General features: G+C 44.9%; 1 protein-coding gene across 2 annotated transcripts in view; it reads right to left on the reverse strand.

The window, feature by feature from the left end:
• The window catches only part of LOC115083894 (zinc finger protein 271-like), a 68152-nt gene that overhangs the window by 9774 nt on the left and 44396 nt on the right, over positions 1 to 13982 (reverse strand). For both annotated transcript variants that reach the window (XM_029587949.1, XM_029587948.1), the window contains one exon: positions 5640 to 5759. Coding sequence is in view for 1 of the 2 variants with exons in the window: in XM_029587948.1 (XP_029443808.1) it covers positions 5640 to 5759 (120 nt within the window). In the remaining variant the exon portion in view is untranslated. The remainder of the gene's footprint in view (positions 1 to 5639; positions 5760 to 13982) is intronic.

Raw genomic sequence — 13982 nt, forward strand, 5'->3', positions numbered from 1 at the left:
TAGCACATGGGAGACGGAGTCAGATTTCAAAGCTGACGTCATCCTGGGTACATATACCCCTGAACTGACCTCACTTCCTCAGTATTCTCTTTGAAAAGCAATGTGGATATATCTTTGCTTAAATAACTTGCTTAAACTTGATTAAAATTTGACTGGTTCAACTGATTTCCAACTGGAAACCACCAGTGCACTCAACCGATTAACACCGACATCGGATAACTGTGGGTGTCTTGAAACTAGGGGTAGGCCATGGCTTACCCGTATTTGCTTAGTCTCGAGGATTGCTATCCGAGGTTCTCCCTTTTCTGGGGCAGCCATGGGCGGGATGCTGAGTCCATCTGTCTACACTAAGGAAAACGAAATTATCAGGTAAGTAATTTCTCCATTTCCTAGCGTGTAGCCAGAAGGACTCAGGACCAATGCGATGTACAAAAGCTACTCCCGGACTGGGAGGGAGGCTGCCTGTGGCCCACTTAGTACTGCTCTTGCGAAGGCTGTGTCCTCCCGGGCCTGAACATCCAGGCGGTAGAATCTGGAAAATGTGTGTATGGAGGACCATGTTGCCGCCCGACAGATCTCGGCAGGGGACAACAGCCTGGTTTCCGCCTAGGAGACTGCCTGGGCCTTCGTAGAGTGCCTCTATATAGCAATCCTGCCTCTATGCAGGCCGACTTGATTACTTCTTTGATCCAGCGGGCTATGGTCGCCCGCGAGTCTGCTTCCCCTTATTTCTTCCCGCTGTGAAGGACAAACAGGTGGTCCGTTTTGCGCACAGATTCCGATCTTTACACATATTGGACTAGGAGTCTGCCGCCATTTAGATGGCAAAGAAGGTGTGAGTCTTCTGAGTCCTTATGTTAATCTGGAGATGGTAGCGAAATGGTTTGGTTCACATGAAACTGGGTAACCACTTTCGGTAAGAAGGAGGGGACAGTGTGCAATTGTATGGTTCCAGGAGTGAACCTCAGGAACGGTTCCCGACAGGATAGTGCCTGTAGTTTGGAGATGTGACGAGTTGAACATACTGCCACCAAGAATGCAGTCTTCAATGTTAAGAGGCGTAGTGACAGACTGCGAGTTGGTCTGAAGGAAGCCCCAGCTAGGAAGTCTAATGCCAGATTGAGATTCCATAGAGGTACCGGCCACTTTAGGGGTGGTCGGAGTTCTTTAACCCCTTTCAGGAAATGAAACACATCTGGATGGTTTGATAGTCTGATACAGTCCACTTCAGCTCTGAAGCAGGTCAGCGCGACAACTTGGACCTTGAGGGAGTTGCGTGACAACCCCTTCTTCATCCCGTCCTGTAGGAACTCCAAGATCATGGGATTTTGGCTGTCCACAGGAGAATGCCGTGGTCTTCACACCAGGCTTTGAACACTCTCCAGATTTGTATGTAAGACAGGGATGTGGAGAACTTGCGCGCTTGGAGCAGGGTGTCAATCACAGCCTTTGAGTAACCGCGCTTCTTCAGGCGAGTCCTCTCAAGGGCCAGACCGTAAGAGAGAACCGAGACGGATCTTCGTGGAGGATCAGTCCCTGCTGGAGAAGGTCCCTGTGTGAAGGTAGGCACAGGGGATTCCCCGCAAGGAGTCTTCGCATGTCTGGTACCATGGTCACCTTGGCCAGTCCGGGGCCACAAGTGGAACTAGCCCCCTGTGATGCTCTATCTTGCGGATGATCCTGCCCAATAGTGGCCATGGAGGAAAGGCGTACAGAAGGTCTTCCTCTAGCCTGGTCTGGATTAGGGCATCGATTCCTAGGGATTGTGGCTCTAGTCTGCGGCTGAAGAACATGGGGGCCTGGGCACTGAGACATGTGGCCTGTAGATCCATGGCTGGAAGGCCCCAGCGATTTACTATCAGTTGGAAGGCTGTGGTCAACAGCATCCATTCCACGGCATCTAGGCTCTCTCTGCTGAGGTAGTCTGCTGAGACGTTGTCTTTTCCCACTATGTAGGAGGCCAAGATCCCTTGTAGATTTATCTCCGCCCATGCCATGAGGGGGTCTATTTCCAGAGACACCTGCTGCTGGCTTTTGGTTCCTCCCTGGCGGTTGACATAGGCAACTGTTGACTGCTCGAGCTTCCAGGCAGTTTATGTTCCATTCCACCTCTTCCTTGTTCCATTTCCCCTGGGCCGTCAGCTCCTGATAGTGTGCTCCCCCATCCTCGCAGGCTCGCATCCGTGGTGAGCAAGATCCAGTTCGGTGGGGCTAGACTTACTCCTCTGCTTAGGTGGTCTTCCTGTAGCCACCATTGGAGCTGGGTCCGAACCTCCAATGGTAGATGGAGGTGAATTGAGTAGTCCTGGGACAGTGGGTTCCATTGTGACAGCAGGGAGCGCTGGAGTGGTTGCATATGGGCCCTTGCCCACGGAACAACCTCCAGGGTTGAATCCATGAGGCCGATGATTTGGAAGGGATAACCAGCTATATGCCAAGCTGGAAAAATGCTCTTTCCACAAGATCTGTTTTAATTCTGACTTTTTCTTTGGATCCAAATACTTTTTAGGCCTACCTTTTTTAAGCTCAAATGTTTGCTATTTGTTTGTCAGTACCCATTTTGTATGTCATTAGGACAGTGCAATGAATGCACTTGTGCCATCAGTTCAGTGAAATACATGTTATATGTCATGGTCTCTATGTAGTGTGACTGGATGAATGAGCACCTAGGTTGCTTTTGTCTGAATAGTGTGTGTTGTCTTATAGAAAAGTGGGGAAATAAAGAAGGGATTGGACATTATGTAGCTGCTTCTTTGAACTATCACAAAACATTGTTGGATATCCATATTCATAGTGTTTACAGTGATTATTACATATAAGGAGTTACTGATGTTTATTCTAGAGTTTCTTGTTTACTTAATTTCAGTTTTTATTCATCTCATATCAGGTATTAATCCATAAACACAAACATCTGAATTAGTGATGAAAGTGCAGAGGACACCTTCCAGACTGCTGTGCTGCAAGACTTGTACACATCGTTTGTCATTGACCCTTTGCCACAGAAAACATCCATTTTATGAACTGAAATGCTCAGAATTTCTGTCTTCATGGGTTTTTTTTTAATTTCCTAGGGGTGGGCTTACTTAAACACTGTTTTTAAGCAATATGTAGAATCCATATCTCTTTGAAATGTAATAACTGATTATCATGATGAAATATTTTTTTATGATACACTTAGCTAATACCTAGTCCCATTGTTACTTGCAGATGTTACTATTGTGATTCTCGCATTAGTGATACCGTCTGACTGGTTCAGCAGAATATGCTATTTGTACACCCAGATAGTAATTTCTTTTTGTAGAAGGAACTAGAATAGATTTTTAAAAACAGGGATTTTTTTGGGGGGGATGATGAGTTACTATGGTGCCTCCACTTTCTTTTCCTACAGGCCCCAGTGTACTGATGCCCTTGTAAATAAGGAGACTGGTGCTGCTGAACATTCTATGGGAACACTGCTTATCGAACCCTGCCCACTATCTGGTCTGGTTCGTGTTACGTTGCTTTCATACGCGCCCCTCCCGTAAAACTGCACAGAAATATTTCGGAACTTTCCCATTCGCGTTTCTGTTCCCAGCCCTTTCTGTTTCCCACAAATGTCGGAGTCTAACACAAACTGACCATGAGCAAGCCCAGTTCTTACTAAATTCTTCTGCACTGCTGTTAAAGGTCCCCAAATAATGAGCTCGTGATTTTTCGGATGTAATTTCTTGGTTTTCCTCGCTAGGGGACATTTCGAAAGGTTTAATTTCTTTTCTTTTTGGTTTTTTGTTCCTAGCATTACTGCTTTTTATTTTTGCCAAATGTATTCCTCACTTGTGTTCTTCTGCTGGGTCACCTACCTTGCGCAAGCAGGTGTGCTCCAATGTGAAGTGTGATACTGTGCCACCAGCAGCTGAAAAAAAACCATTCAGCAATGGCTGGACGATTTACAACAATCTATTGCCCTGTAAATGTATGCTCAGGGCACATCTTGTTCAATACTTTAATCCATTTTTGGGCTTTGCTTCTGATCTATGCATTCTAGGGTATTTGATATTAAATATTTGTAGGCAAACTGGGATTAGGTAATTATGCTATTGGATGCCCCGCTATGCCACCCGCTCCAGTTACCCCACTACCGGAATTTACACCAAGATGAAGAACTGCTGACAGCTGACCTTGCACACACAGGGCCGGATTTTCAAAAGGTTACGTGCGTAAATCCAGAGAATTTACGCGCATAACCAGCCTTACATGCGCCGCGCCTATTTTAAAAAGGCCCGGCGACGCGCATAAAGCCCCGGGACGCGTGTAAGTCCCAGGCCTTTATTAAAAGGGCGGGTGGGGGCAGGGCGGTCCGGGGTTGGGGCCAGAGGCCTCCGACACAGCAGCCATTGCCGCTATGATGGAGGATTGTGTGGCTGCAGGATGCCAGCAGGCGCAAAAGGTAAGATAAAAGTCAGGGGGGGGGGGGGGGGAAGGTCAGGGTAGGGAGAAGGGAGGTTCCCTCACAGGCCGCTCCAATTTCGGAGTGGCCTGGGAGGGAACGGGGGAAGGCAGAGCGGCTCGGCGTGCGCAAGGTGCACAATTGTTCACCCCCTTGTGCGTGCCGACCCCTGATTTTATAACTTGCGCACGCCTGTGCGAGTTATAAAATCAGACATAACATGTGCGCGCGCACCCTTTTAAAATCTACCCCACAGCTTGTTGGGAATTTTGATTAATCTGGAGGACAGACATGAACTTGGTTGGTGAAACGCCCAGTAACAGCATTGGCAACTCTATCAGGGGGATGTGAATGAGATAGAGGGCACGTTCTGAGAAGTTAGAGAGAACAAAGAACAATGATATAGTGTTAGAACTGCATAGATTAATAATTTGCACATAGCGGCAGTAAAAAAAAAGTGTATGAAGGCCGAGATTAGGAACTTAGACTGTGGGAAAGTACTCTGCTCCACGTAGCCAGACCAGTCTATCAAAAAAGCTTTCCCCAGGAAGAGAACTGCTAATCAATTGATTGCCTGTTATTGCTTTTCATACTATATTCTATTACTGCACAAAATAAACAGAATCATTTTAAGACAGTTTGGATCTTGTGTTTTTCTCTTCCTTTTTGGCTTGTGATTATCCAAGGTGTGATTCTAAGGGGGAAGCGCCTTGAAGGATCAGCTAAAAACCAGGCTGCCTCTGCGGTTGGTACACAACTCAGAAGGGCAGCTGAACAGCCTGAAGTCCCCCATTTGCACCCAGAGCCTCTACCCTGTCATTTTTTCACTTTTAAGATGTTTACCATCACTTGCACCTCACATTGAGCGGAAGTAAAGGTATGCAGGTAAAAGACTTATGGCAGATTATAAAATAGCAATTTCTGCCTGTAAATATTGGCCCTGCCCCAGAAAGCCCCTTTATTACACGTATTCTGTTGCTCGCGCACACGCATATATTCTTTTAAAATACGAGTTGTGCATGAGCAACTCTTAAAATTCATCTCTAGCTGAGCAAAGCAGTAACATAAAGAACTCTATATCAAGGAGACCAAACCCAATAAGGACCAAGAAGTCTCTAGAGGAGCTGGAGAAGGGGTCTCTGCAGTTCCCAGCTGCTCCTTCCACTCTTCCTCTCAGTAGTTTTACCCCGGTCCCTCTTATTCCTGCACTCACCTGAGCAGCTGCTTCTCCCAGTTCCTCTTTCCTCTGATCCCGGCTCGTCCCTGATGTACGGCTCCTCCCCTCGTTCAATGTACGATATAATAACAGGAGTGGCAGTCGGAGAGCCTGTGCCTGGAGTAAGAACGCTGCATTAGCTTTCCCATCATTCTGGACACCTTATGGTTAAAAGTGTACTATCTGTGCCGTAGACATAGACGTAAAATGTAAAAACTTAAATCTGGAAACAGTATTCAATCAGCTGGTTTAATTGGGATATTTGAATTCAGCACCTCAACATCAATAATAAAGGGTACAGTTTATCGCTGAAGTAGACCTCTAAAAATGTGTACACCAGTGTAATCAGTAAAGATTACTATAAGAAACTGAAGCGGATATTGAAAAGTGTCTTGACAGCACGGAATAAGATACAAGCTCTTAATCAGCTTTCTATACCTGCACTAACCTACAGCTTTGGACTGGTTTTGGGAGCAGTTCTGTTCAATATCTGGGTGGGTGACATTGCAAAAGGATAGAAGGTGATCTGCAGCTGAGTGGAGGAGTAGAGAGAATGAAAAGTGATTTAAGCAAGGTTGAAGGTTTGGCAGTTGGGATTCAAAGCCAAGAAGTGCAGTCATGCAGCGGGGGGGGGGGGGGGGGGGTGAGGTAATCTGAAAGCGCCATTTGTGATGAGAGGTGAAAGACTGATGTGCACAGACTGCGAGAGGGACCTTGGCGTGCTAGTGTCTGGCACTCTGAAGGTGGCGAGGCAATGTGATAAGGAGATACCTAAAGCCAAAGAAATGCTGGGCTGCAGAGGGAGAGGAGTAACCAGTAAGCAAAAGGAGGCGGTGATGCCCTTGTTACAGGTCCTTGATGAGGCTTCACCTGGAGTACTGTGCTCAGTTGTGGAGACTGAATCTGAAAAAGGACAGACACAGGACTGAGGCGGTCCAGAGAAGGGTGGCCAAAACGGTGAGGGTGTGTACCAGAAGATTTATGAGAAGAGGCTGAAGGCTCTAAATATGTAGACATGGAAGAGAGGAGGAGCAGAGGCGATTAAGATACAGACGTTCAGGTACCTGAAAGGTTTAATGATGCAGGTTCCTTGAATCTTTTCCATTTGAAAGCAAAGAGTAGAACTAGGGGGTCAGACACTGAAAGTGCAGGGAGGGGATGACTCAGAACCAACCTAAGGAAGTCATTTTTCACAGAGAGAGGATGGTGGATGCCTAGAATGCCCTTCCAGAAGAAGTGGTAAAGATGAAAACAGTAAACAAATTAAAAACAAACAGGGGAATCCTTAAAGGCTAATGGTGGAAACGATGGAAAGGGTGCAGGAGGGTCCCCTGTATGGAGGGGCAGCTATGTCCCCTAATAGAAGGTATGGGGGTTACTACCTTTTCGTCAATTAGCTTTCATGATTTTGATGCAACTACAACACCTCAGATGACGGCCAACGCTGGGCCCTGACTTTTATGGTCTGGGGTACGGATACGCAGACATTAAGGGGGGAAAAAGCACAGCCCTGCTGCTACAGCCAAATCCAAAAAGCAAAGCACGTTCGAGCAACAGTGTCTGAATTATCAAGAAGGCTGCTCACCCTGTAAAAAAAATAGTTAGCAGTAATTATGTAATGGCTTTGACAATGCTTTGTCTTCATTTTTTTAATATTACTACCATTAATATACGGCGTGGGGGTAACCTGCATGGAGTGGCAATTACTACCATAAGAAGCTTGCTGAGCAGCGTGGATGGACCATTTGGTCTTTATTTCTGCTGTTATTACTCTGGCGCTATGGAATATTAGACCGGGTCCATAAATATCTTGAAGAATTGGATGGAAAAACAAGGAAGTTCCTCTGCGCCTATCAAGTAAGAACCAGTCTAGGCAGAGATTATACATTTTTAGAGTTGAAGGCGGTATGGGTCTTATTCAAACGGATTACGGACATAGTTACCATCAAAAGTCTTCAGGCAGACCTTTTTGTTTTTGTTTTTTATTATTCTTTATTTTTCCTGGGAATTTATTAGGTTTCTGATGACAAGAACAAAGACAGGGCTAAATCAATTGAAAAAAACTGACTCATTATTTTTCAGGGTCAAGATCAGCATTTTATTTTTGCGGACAGAAGCCAGGACAATAAAACATTATTAAGCAGCCTCTCCCACTTGCTCAACTCAGCATCCCCATCTCTACCCCAATCCCTAACGGGTCCCTCTCTCTCGCTCTCTCCCCCCCCCCCTCCCCCGCCCCGCACTGCAACAGCATTTATCCTTACTGGGGGCAGCTCCAGGCTTCTCCTCTCTCCTTCAGCAGCAAGCGTACTGAGGCTCCCGTGGTCCGCAGCCCTGCACGTCTGCTTTTGTGCAGGGCCAGGGAGCCTTCCGGGAAGTGTTTCTGGTGAACAGGGCCTGCTTCAAATGCATTCGTGGCACCAGACAGCGGGCACTTTGGCTGCTTATGGTAGGGAGGAGGCGGCACTTGCAACATGGCATGCCCTTTGGCCCATACTGGCTTCCAGTGCCTGCAGGCCTTGAAAACCCGCAGCTAAAATTAGGGTGAATATTGGTTTTAAACTAAAAACAGAGGAGCCTTGATGGCAGCAATGGACCCAAATGCTCCAATACTGCTGACGTTTGAAAGCAAGTCAGCATCATCTGTGTCGGTTCTTAAGCTTGGACAATTGTGCTGGGGCATGTAGGAAATGCCTGAAAAACCAGCAGGACACAAAAGGAAGGAAGCTACAGAATTAGCAAAACAAGAGAACAAATACTTTTGAAGAATTAGAATAGCATCCAAGGAAAAATAATTGGCAGAAGCACAAATATAGTGGGAGGTACAGAGATTTACTCCAGAAACCTCATGCAGATAAAAGATTTGTCACAGTAGTGGTGAAAGAGGGGTGAACTGAAACCTATAGATGAGAGACTGATAGTTGTAAGTACATAACAGTGGACCACAGCCACGATGCTTCAAAGCCAGCACAGAAAAGACTGATTAAAATGGATAAAATGCAGATTCTGTGGAAGAGAATTGGAAACGATTACACATCTTGTTGCTGAATGTGATGTGCTAACGTAATGTATGCAGAAAGGCACGATAAGGTGGCATGGCTTAGTCTCTGGAAAGTGTGTAAACATTATAACATCAACATACCAAACAAACACTGAGAACACAACCGTAATAGAAGACAGCAAACAAGTTGTGATCGCATGGAACATTCATCTTTCTACCAACAGGGAGATCGATGCTAGAAACCAGATATTGTGGTGAAGGAGAAGAACACAAGCACAGCATTGCTGACAGAGGTGTCACTACCCAGTGCCTATTCTGTGGATTATAGGGAGAAAGCAAAGATCTTTAAGTACCAAGCAATGAAATCATAAAGCAAGAAAATAATGTCAGAAAGAGTCAGAAACAGTTCCGATTATAGTGGGCCTGATTAAGAAGAATTTCCAAAGGCACCTTGATATACTGTCTATCAAGATTACACCCTATGAACTGTACTCTTTAGTTTGTCAAACTGGTCTATTACATCTTCCAGGTTCACAGTGATTTGGTTCAGTTCGTCTGACTCATCACCCCTGAAAACCATCTTCGGATCTGGTATCTGGGTATCTCTTCGCCTGTCTTATCAAGAGAGAATTTGAAATGAAGTTGACCATAGAGACAAAAACTCATAATAAAAACTTTTAAAAATATATCCGAAGCAAGAAACCTGTGAGGGAGTCGGTTGGACCGTTAGATGACCAAGGGGTTAAAGGGGCCCTTAGGGAAGATAAAGCCATTGCAGAAAGACTAAATGAATTCTTTGCTTTCGTGTTTACTAATGAGGATGTTGGGGAGATGTTGGGGAGATACCAGTTCCAGAGATGGTTTTCAGGGGTGATGAGTCAGATGAACTGAACCAAAACACTGTGAACCTGGAAGATGTAGTAGACCAGATTGACAAACTAAAGAGTAGCAAATCACCTGGACCGGATGGTATGCATCCTAGGGTACTGAAGGAACGCAAAAATGAAATTTCTGATCTATTAGTTAAAATTTGTAACCTATCTTAAAATCATCCATTGTACCTGAAGACTGGAGGGTAGCCAATGTAACTCCAATATTTAAAAAGAGCTCCAGTGGCAATCCGATTAACTATAGACCAGCAAGCTTGACTTCAGTGCCGGGAAAAATAGTGGAAACTATTCTCAAGATTAAAATTGTAGAGCATATAGAAAGACACAGTTTTATGGAACACAGTCAACATGGATTTACCCAAGAGAAGTCTTGCCCAGATTTTAAAAGCCTTGCGCGCATAAATTTCAGGGGTTACGAGCATGGCTGGGTTCTGTGCACACCGCACGCATTTCCAAGGGCCTGGCAACGTGTGTAACCCCCGTATGCACAAAAGAGCTGGGCTAGATAAAAGGGGCGGGCAGGGAAGCGGGCTGGGTCAGCGCTATTAGCCGCTGTCCCGGGGAAGCGTGCACCGGCAGCCGATGGTGCACAGAGTTTACTTCTGCTCTGGAGGAGCAGCAAGTACGAAAATAAAAAATTTGGGGATAGTCAGGATACGATTAGGGTGTACGATTAAAGGAGTGGACTGGGAGGTAACTGGGAAAAATGCAAATCGCATCACCATGCATAATTTGAAAAATCCCCCTCCGCACGCGGAAGAAGCCACCTGCCCACATCTGCGCACACGTATATCAAAATCTGGCACGCATGTGCGCATGGGAATCCTATTTTATAACATACGTGTGCCGAAGTGCACATTTTAAAATCTACCCTTAAGTCAATTAGATTAATAGCAGTCAATGGACTTTCCTCCAAGAACTTATCCAAATCTTTTTTAAACCCAGCTATACTAAGTGCCCTAACCACATCCTCTGGCAAAAAATTCCAGAGCTTAATTGTGTGTTGAGTGAAAAAGAATTTTCTCAGATTTGTTTTAAATGTGCTACTTGCTAACTTCATGGAATGCTCCCTAATCCTTCTGTTATCTGAAAGAGTAAATAACCGATTCATATTTACCTGTTCTAGACCTCTCATGATTTTAAACACCTCTATCATATCCTCCTACATAGACATGTTGAAACACAGAAACCCCAAAACTTTTAGGGGGTAATTTTCAAAGGAGTTACGTGCATAAATGTAACTACTATTGTAGCAATTTTCAAAAGCCATTTACTCACGTAAAGTGCACTTATGTGAATAAATCCTATGGACGATTCAATGGCATATATTGTAGCAATTTTCAAAAGCCCACTTACTCGAGTAAAGTGCATTTACATGCGTAAAACCCAGTTTTACGCATGTAAATGCTTTTTAAAATCAGACCCTTAATGTTCACACAAGACCAAAAGTAATGAAAAAACCTGCCCTCTGCTGCTCCATATTTCAAACAGGCAAGGCTCTGAGTGATACCCACCTTAAATGCCCAGGAGGGAGAAAAGTAGAGCCTGTGAACCACCATAAATTGCATTTCACGAACATTGGCATTCTCTACTAGCTGTCCTAACCCAGCCAGAGAAAATCTGATTATCATCCTCTTCCAAGGCTAGTCCCAAATCCCTAGCCCATCGTACTGTGACAGAGGGAAGGGGATCAATCGTCCAATAATCCAGTAAATCCCTATATAGTTTGGAAATTAACCCAGATTGAGAATTTAATGATCATCCTTTCAAATTTCCTCTCACTTTGCTTTTTAAGGCAATAAATGTAGAGCAGTATCCATTGGCAGAGTTGGTTAAAAATATTCTAGTGCATAATCTCTGTGTTTAGTTATCGAAATGTATTGCCTGTTCCTAGTTTTAGACTTTTTAGAACTAGAAACAGGACATTCTCCATGCTGGATGTGGACCCATCTATGTGGCATGCACTAGAGCAGCATCTTAACCAATCTTTAACAGCGGTAAAAACCACAGAAAACACCTCACACTCACTCAGGATATAAAATTGTACATCATGAGCATGAGTTTTGTAAGATAAACCAAAGGCATGCAGGAGTTCATTTAAAGGTTCACAAAGATATTGAACAATACAGTAGACCAAAACGAACCCTGTTCAACACCTGATGGGTTGTGATATCATGTAGAACCATCTCCTTGTACACAAACTTGCTGCTTATGATGTTTAAAAAAAATTGAAACCAAAGTAAAATAGTGCCTTCAATTCCTATCAATCTTAGGGCCAGATTCATTTTGTGTCTATGGAAAAAAAACCCTTAGTGAATCGGGTACTTAGTCCCTCTGTTAACCTAGCATGACAAGTGGTATCAAAGGCCTTTGCTAAACGCTGATAAATATCATCCAAGAATGATAGTAACAGAGTTTCTGCGCCCCTACCCTGCCTAAAGACAAACTGTTCTTTATCCAATAAGTGTTAATCTTCTAAATAATCATTTAGCTGTTCTAACACCCATTTTCCAACTATTTAGCCAGGGAAACAAATTTGATAGAGGCTGAAAATGTGTTTTATCAGCTCTAGAACCCATGGGATCTTTTATAATCAGTCTAATAATTGCTCTTTTCGACTCCTCTGGTACTACTCCTTCTGATAGACATATTAAGAATCAGAAAAAGGCTGTCTGCAGATACAGCCAATGATTACTTAATCAACAAAAAAGGGATAAGGATCTAGACAGTTGTTAGCTATTTTAATCGTAGTGAAAAGCAGCTCAAGTCCATATCCTGCTTCTGCTTCCTCTTTTTTTTTTTTTTTAACGCTTTTTATGCTCTTGTTGGACCAAATACTAGCGACCAGGCCCAAATAGGAACTGGATTTTTCTTCTGTGATGAAAGAACAGCCACTGCTGGCCAATGTCCTACAGTCCCTCTATTATTTGTTAACCAATTAACCTTGATGTATGTGATTCGACTGCAACATCACTCTCTGTTTTGACAATGAGGGGGAAGGAGAATTAAATTTAGACGACAGCTATCGCCGGGCCCCAATTTTTACAGTCCTGGGTACTGATACGCAGACATTAGGGTTAAAGCACAGGAATGCTTCTGCGGGCCAAATAGAAAGCAAAGCACGCTCAAGCAGCACTGTCTGAATTAGCAAGGAGGCTGCTCATCCTGTAAAAATGTTGCTAGCAGTAATTTTGTTACGAGTTTGACAGTCGCTTGGTTTTGATTGTAAATATTACTACCCTTAACATAAGGTTTAGGGGTAACCTGCACAGAGCGGCAGTTACTGCCATGAGAAACTTGCTGGGCGGTCTGGATGGACCACTTGGTCTTTTTCTGCCGTCATTACTATGTCACTATATTATATTTTTGGCTCAGTTCTGGCAGCCCTAAAGAGAGAGGTCCTTATGGGCCATCATCCTAGGGCTCTTATTCCTCCCGCTATTCCTGTCCATCCTCATCAACTGCTGAAGGCAAAGGAATCCTGGCCGCCTCTTCTGCTGTCCCAGGCGATATAAGAACCGGAGGAAGTGGTGAAGACCCGAACTGTGAAGGACTTCAAAGGGGCATGGGATAAACACTGTGGATCCATCAAGTCTAGAGGACGTGAATGAAGAGGGGGTGGCTCGCACACAGAATGCCGAACAAGCAGCAGCCCTCAAGATAGAAGGGCTCAGAATAAAAGAACAACAGGAAGCCACAGCTGCCGCCACAGCCGCCGCCGAAGTGCACAGAAAGGCTGAGCTAGAGATCGCCTTAGACCTGTTGCAGTAAAAGGGAGAGGCAGCAGCCCTTGAAGCCCAAATTAAAGGTCTTGTTGTGGGAGGGGGGGGGGGAAGTTGTCACAGCCACAAAAAGTAGCAGATGCAGGGATCAATAACCGGGGCCCGCAGGCCAGGGGTGGGAGGAGGCGGCAGAACACTGCACGGAGTGGCAGTAGCCACAGAGGCATTCATGGAGCGGGATGCCAGTGGTCGGTGTTCCACCTTCACGGAGCGGAAGGCTGGAGTGGCATTCACGGAGCGGGATGCCAATGGTATACCACCTTCACGGAGCGGAAGGATGGAGGGCTGCAGTCTCCAAAAAAAAAAAAAAAAAAGCAGAGGGGTGGGTAAGAGTATGTAAAATTACCGGTGAGGACATAGGCTATAGGTATTGCCAATTATTAGGCTTGTTCAATATTTGTTGTTTGTTAATGTGGCTCGCGAGAATGAGCGCTACTGCCTGGAGATAATACCCTTGTTCAATGTACATACACACGGTTAATGAGACTCCATCATTGCTCTAGGCTTCAACAGCAAGAGGAAATGTGGAAGAAAAAAAAAAAGGATTTGCATTCACAAAAAAGCGAGGTGTAGCTTGCTTGTTACGGCGGTTACTTCCCCAAAACCAGATAAGCCGATACTTTACTTTCAATACATATCCAGCATAGCTCTCTGCTTCAACGGCAGG

This window comes from Rhinatrema bivittatum, chromosome 2 (assembly GCF_901001135.1).
Source record: "Rhinatrema bivittatum chromosome 2, aRhiBiv1.1, whole genome shotgun sequence".
NCBI classification, from domain to species: domain Eukaryota; kingdom Metazoa; phylum Chordata; class Amphibia; order Gymnophiona; family Rhinatrematidae; genus Rhinatrema; species Rhinatrema bivittatum.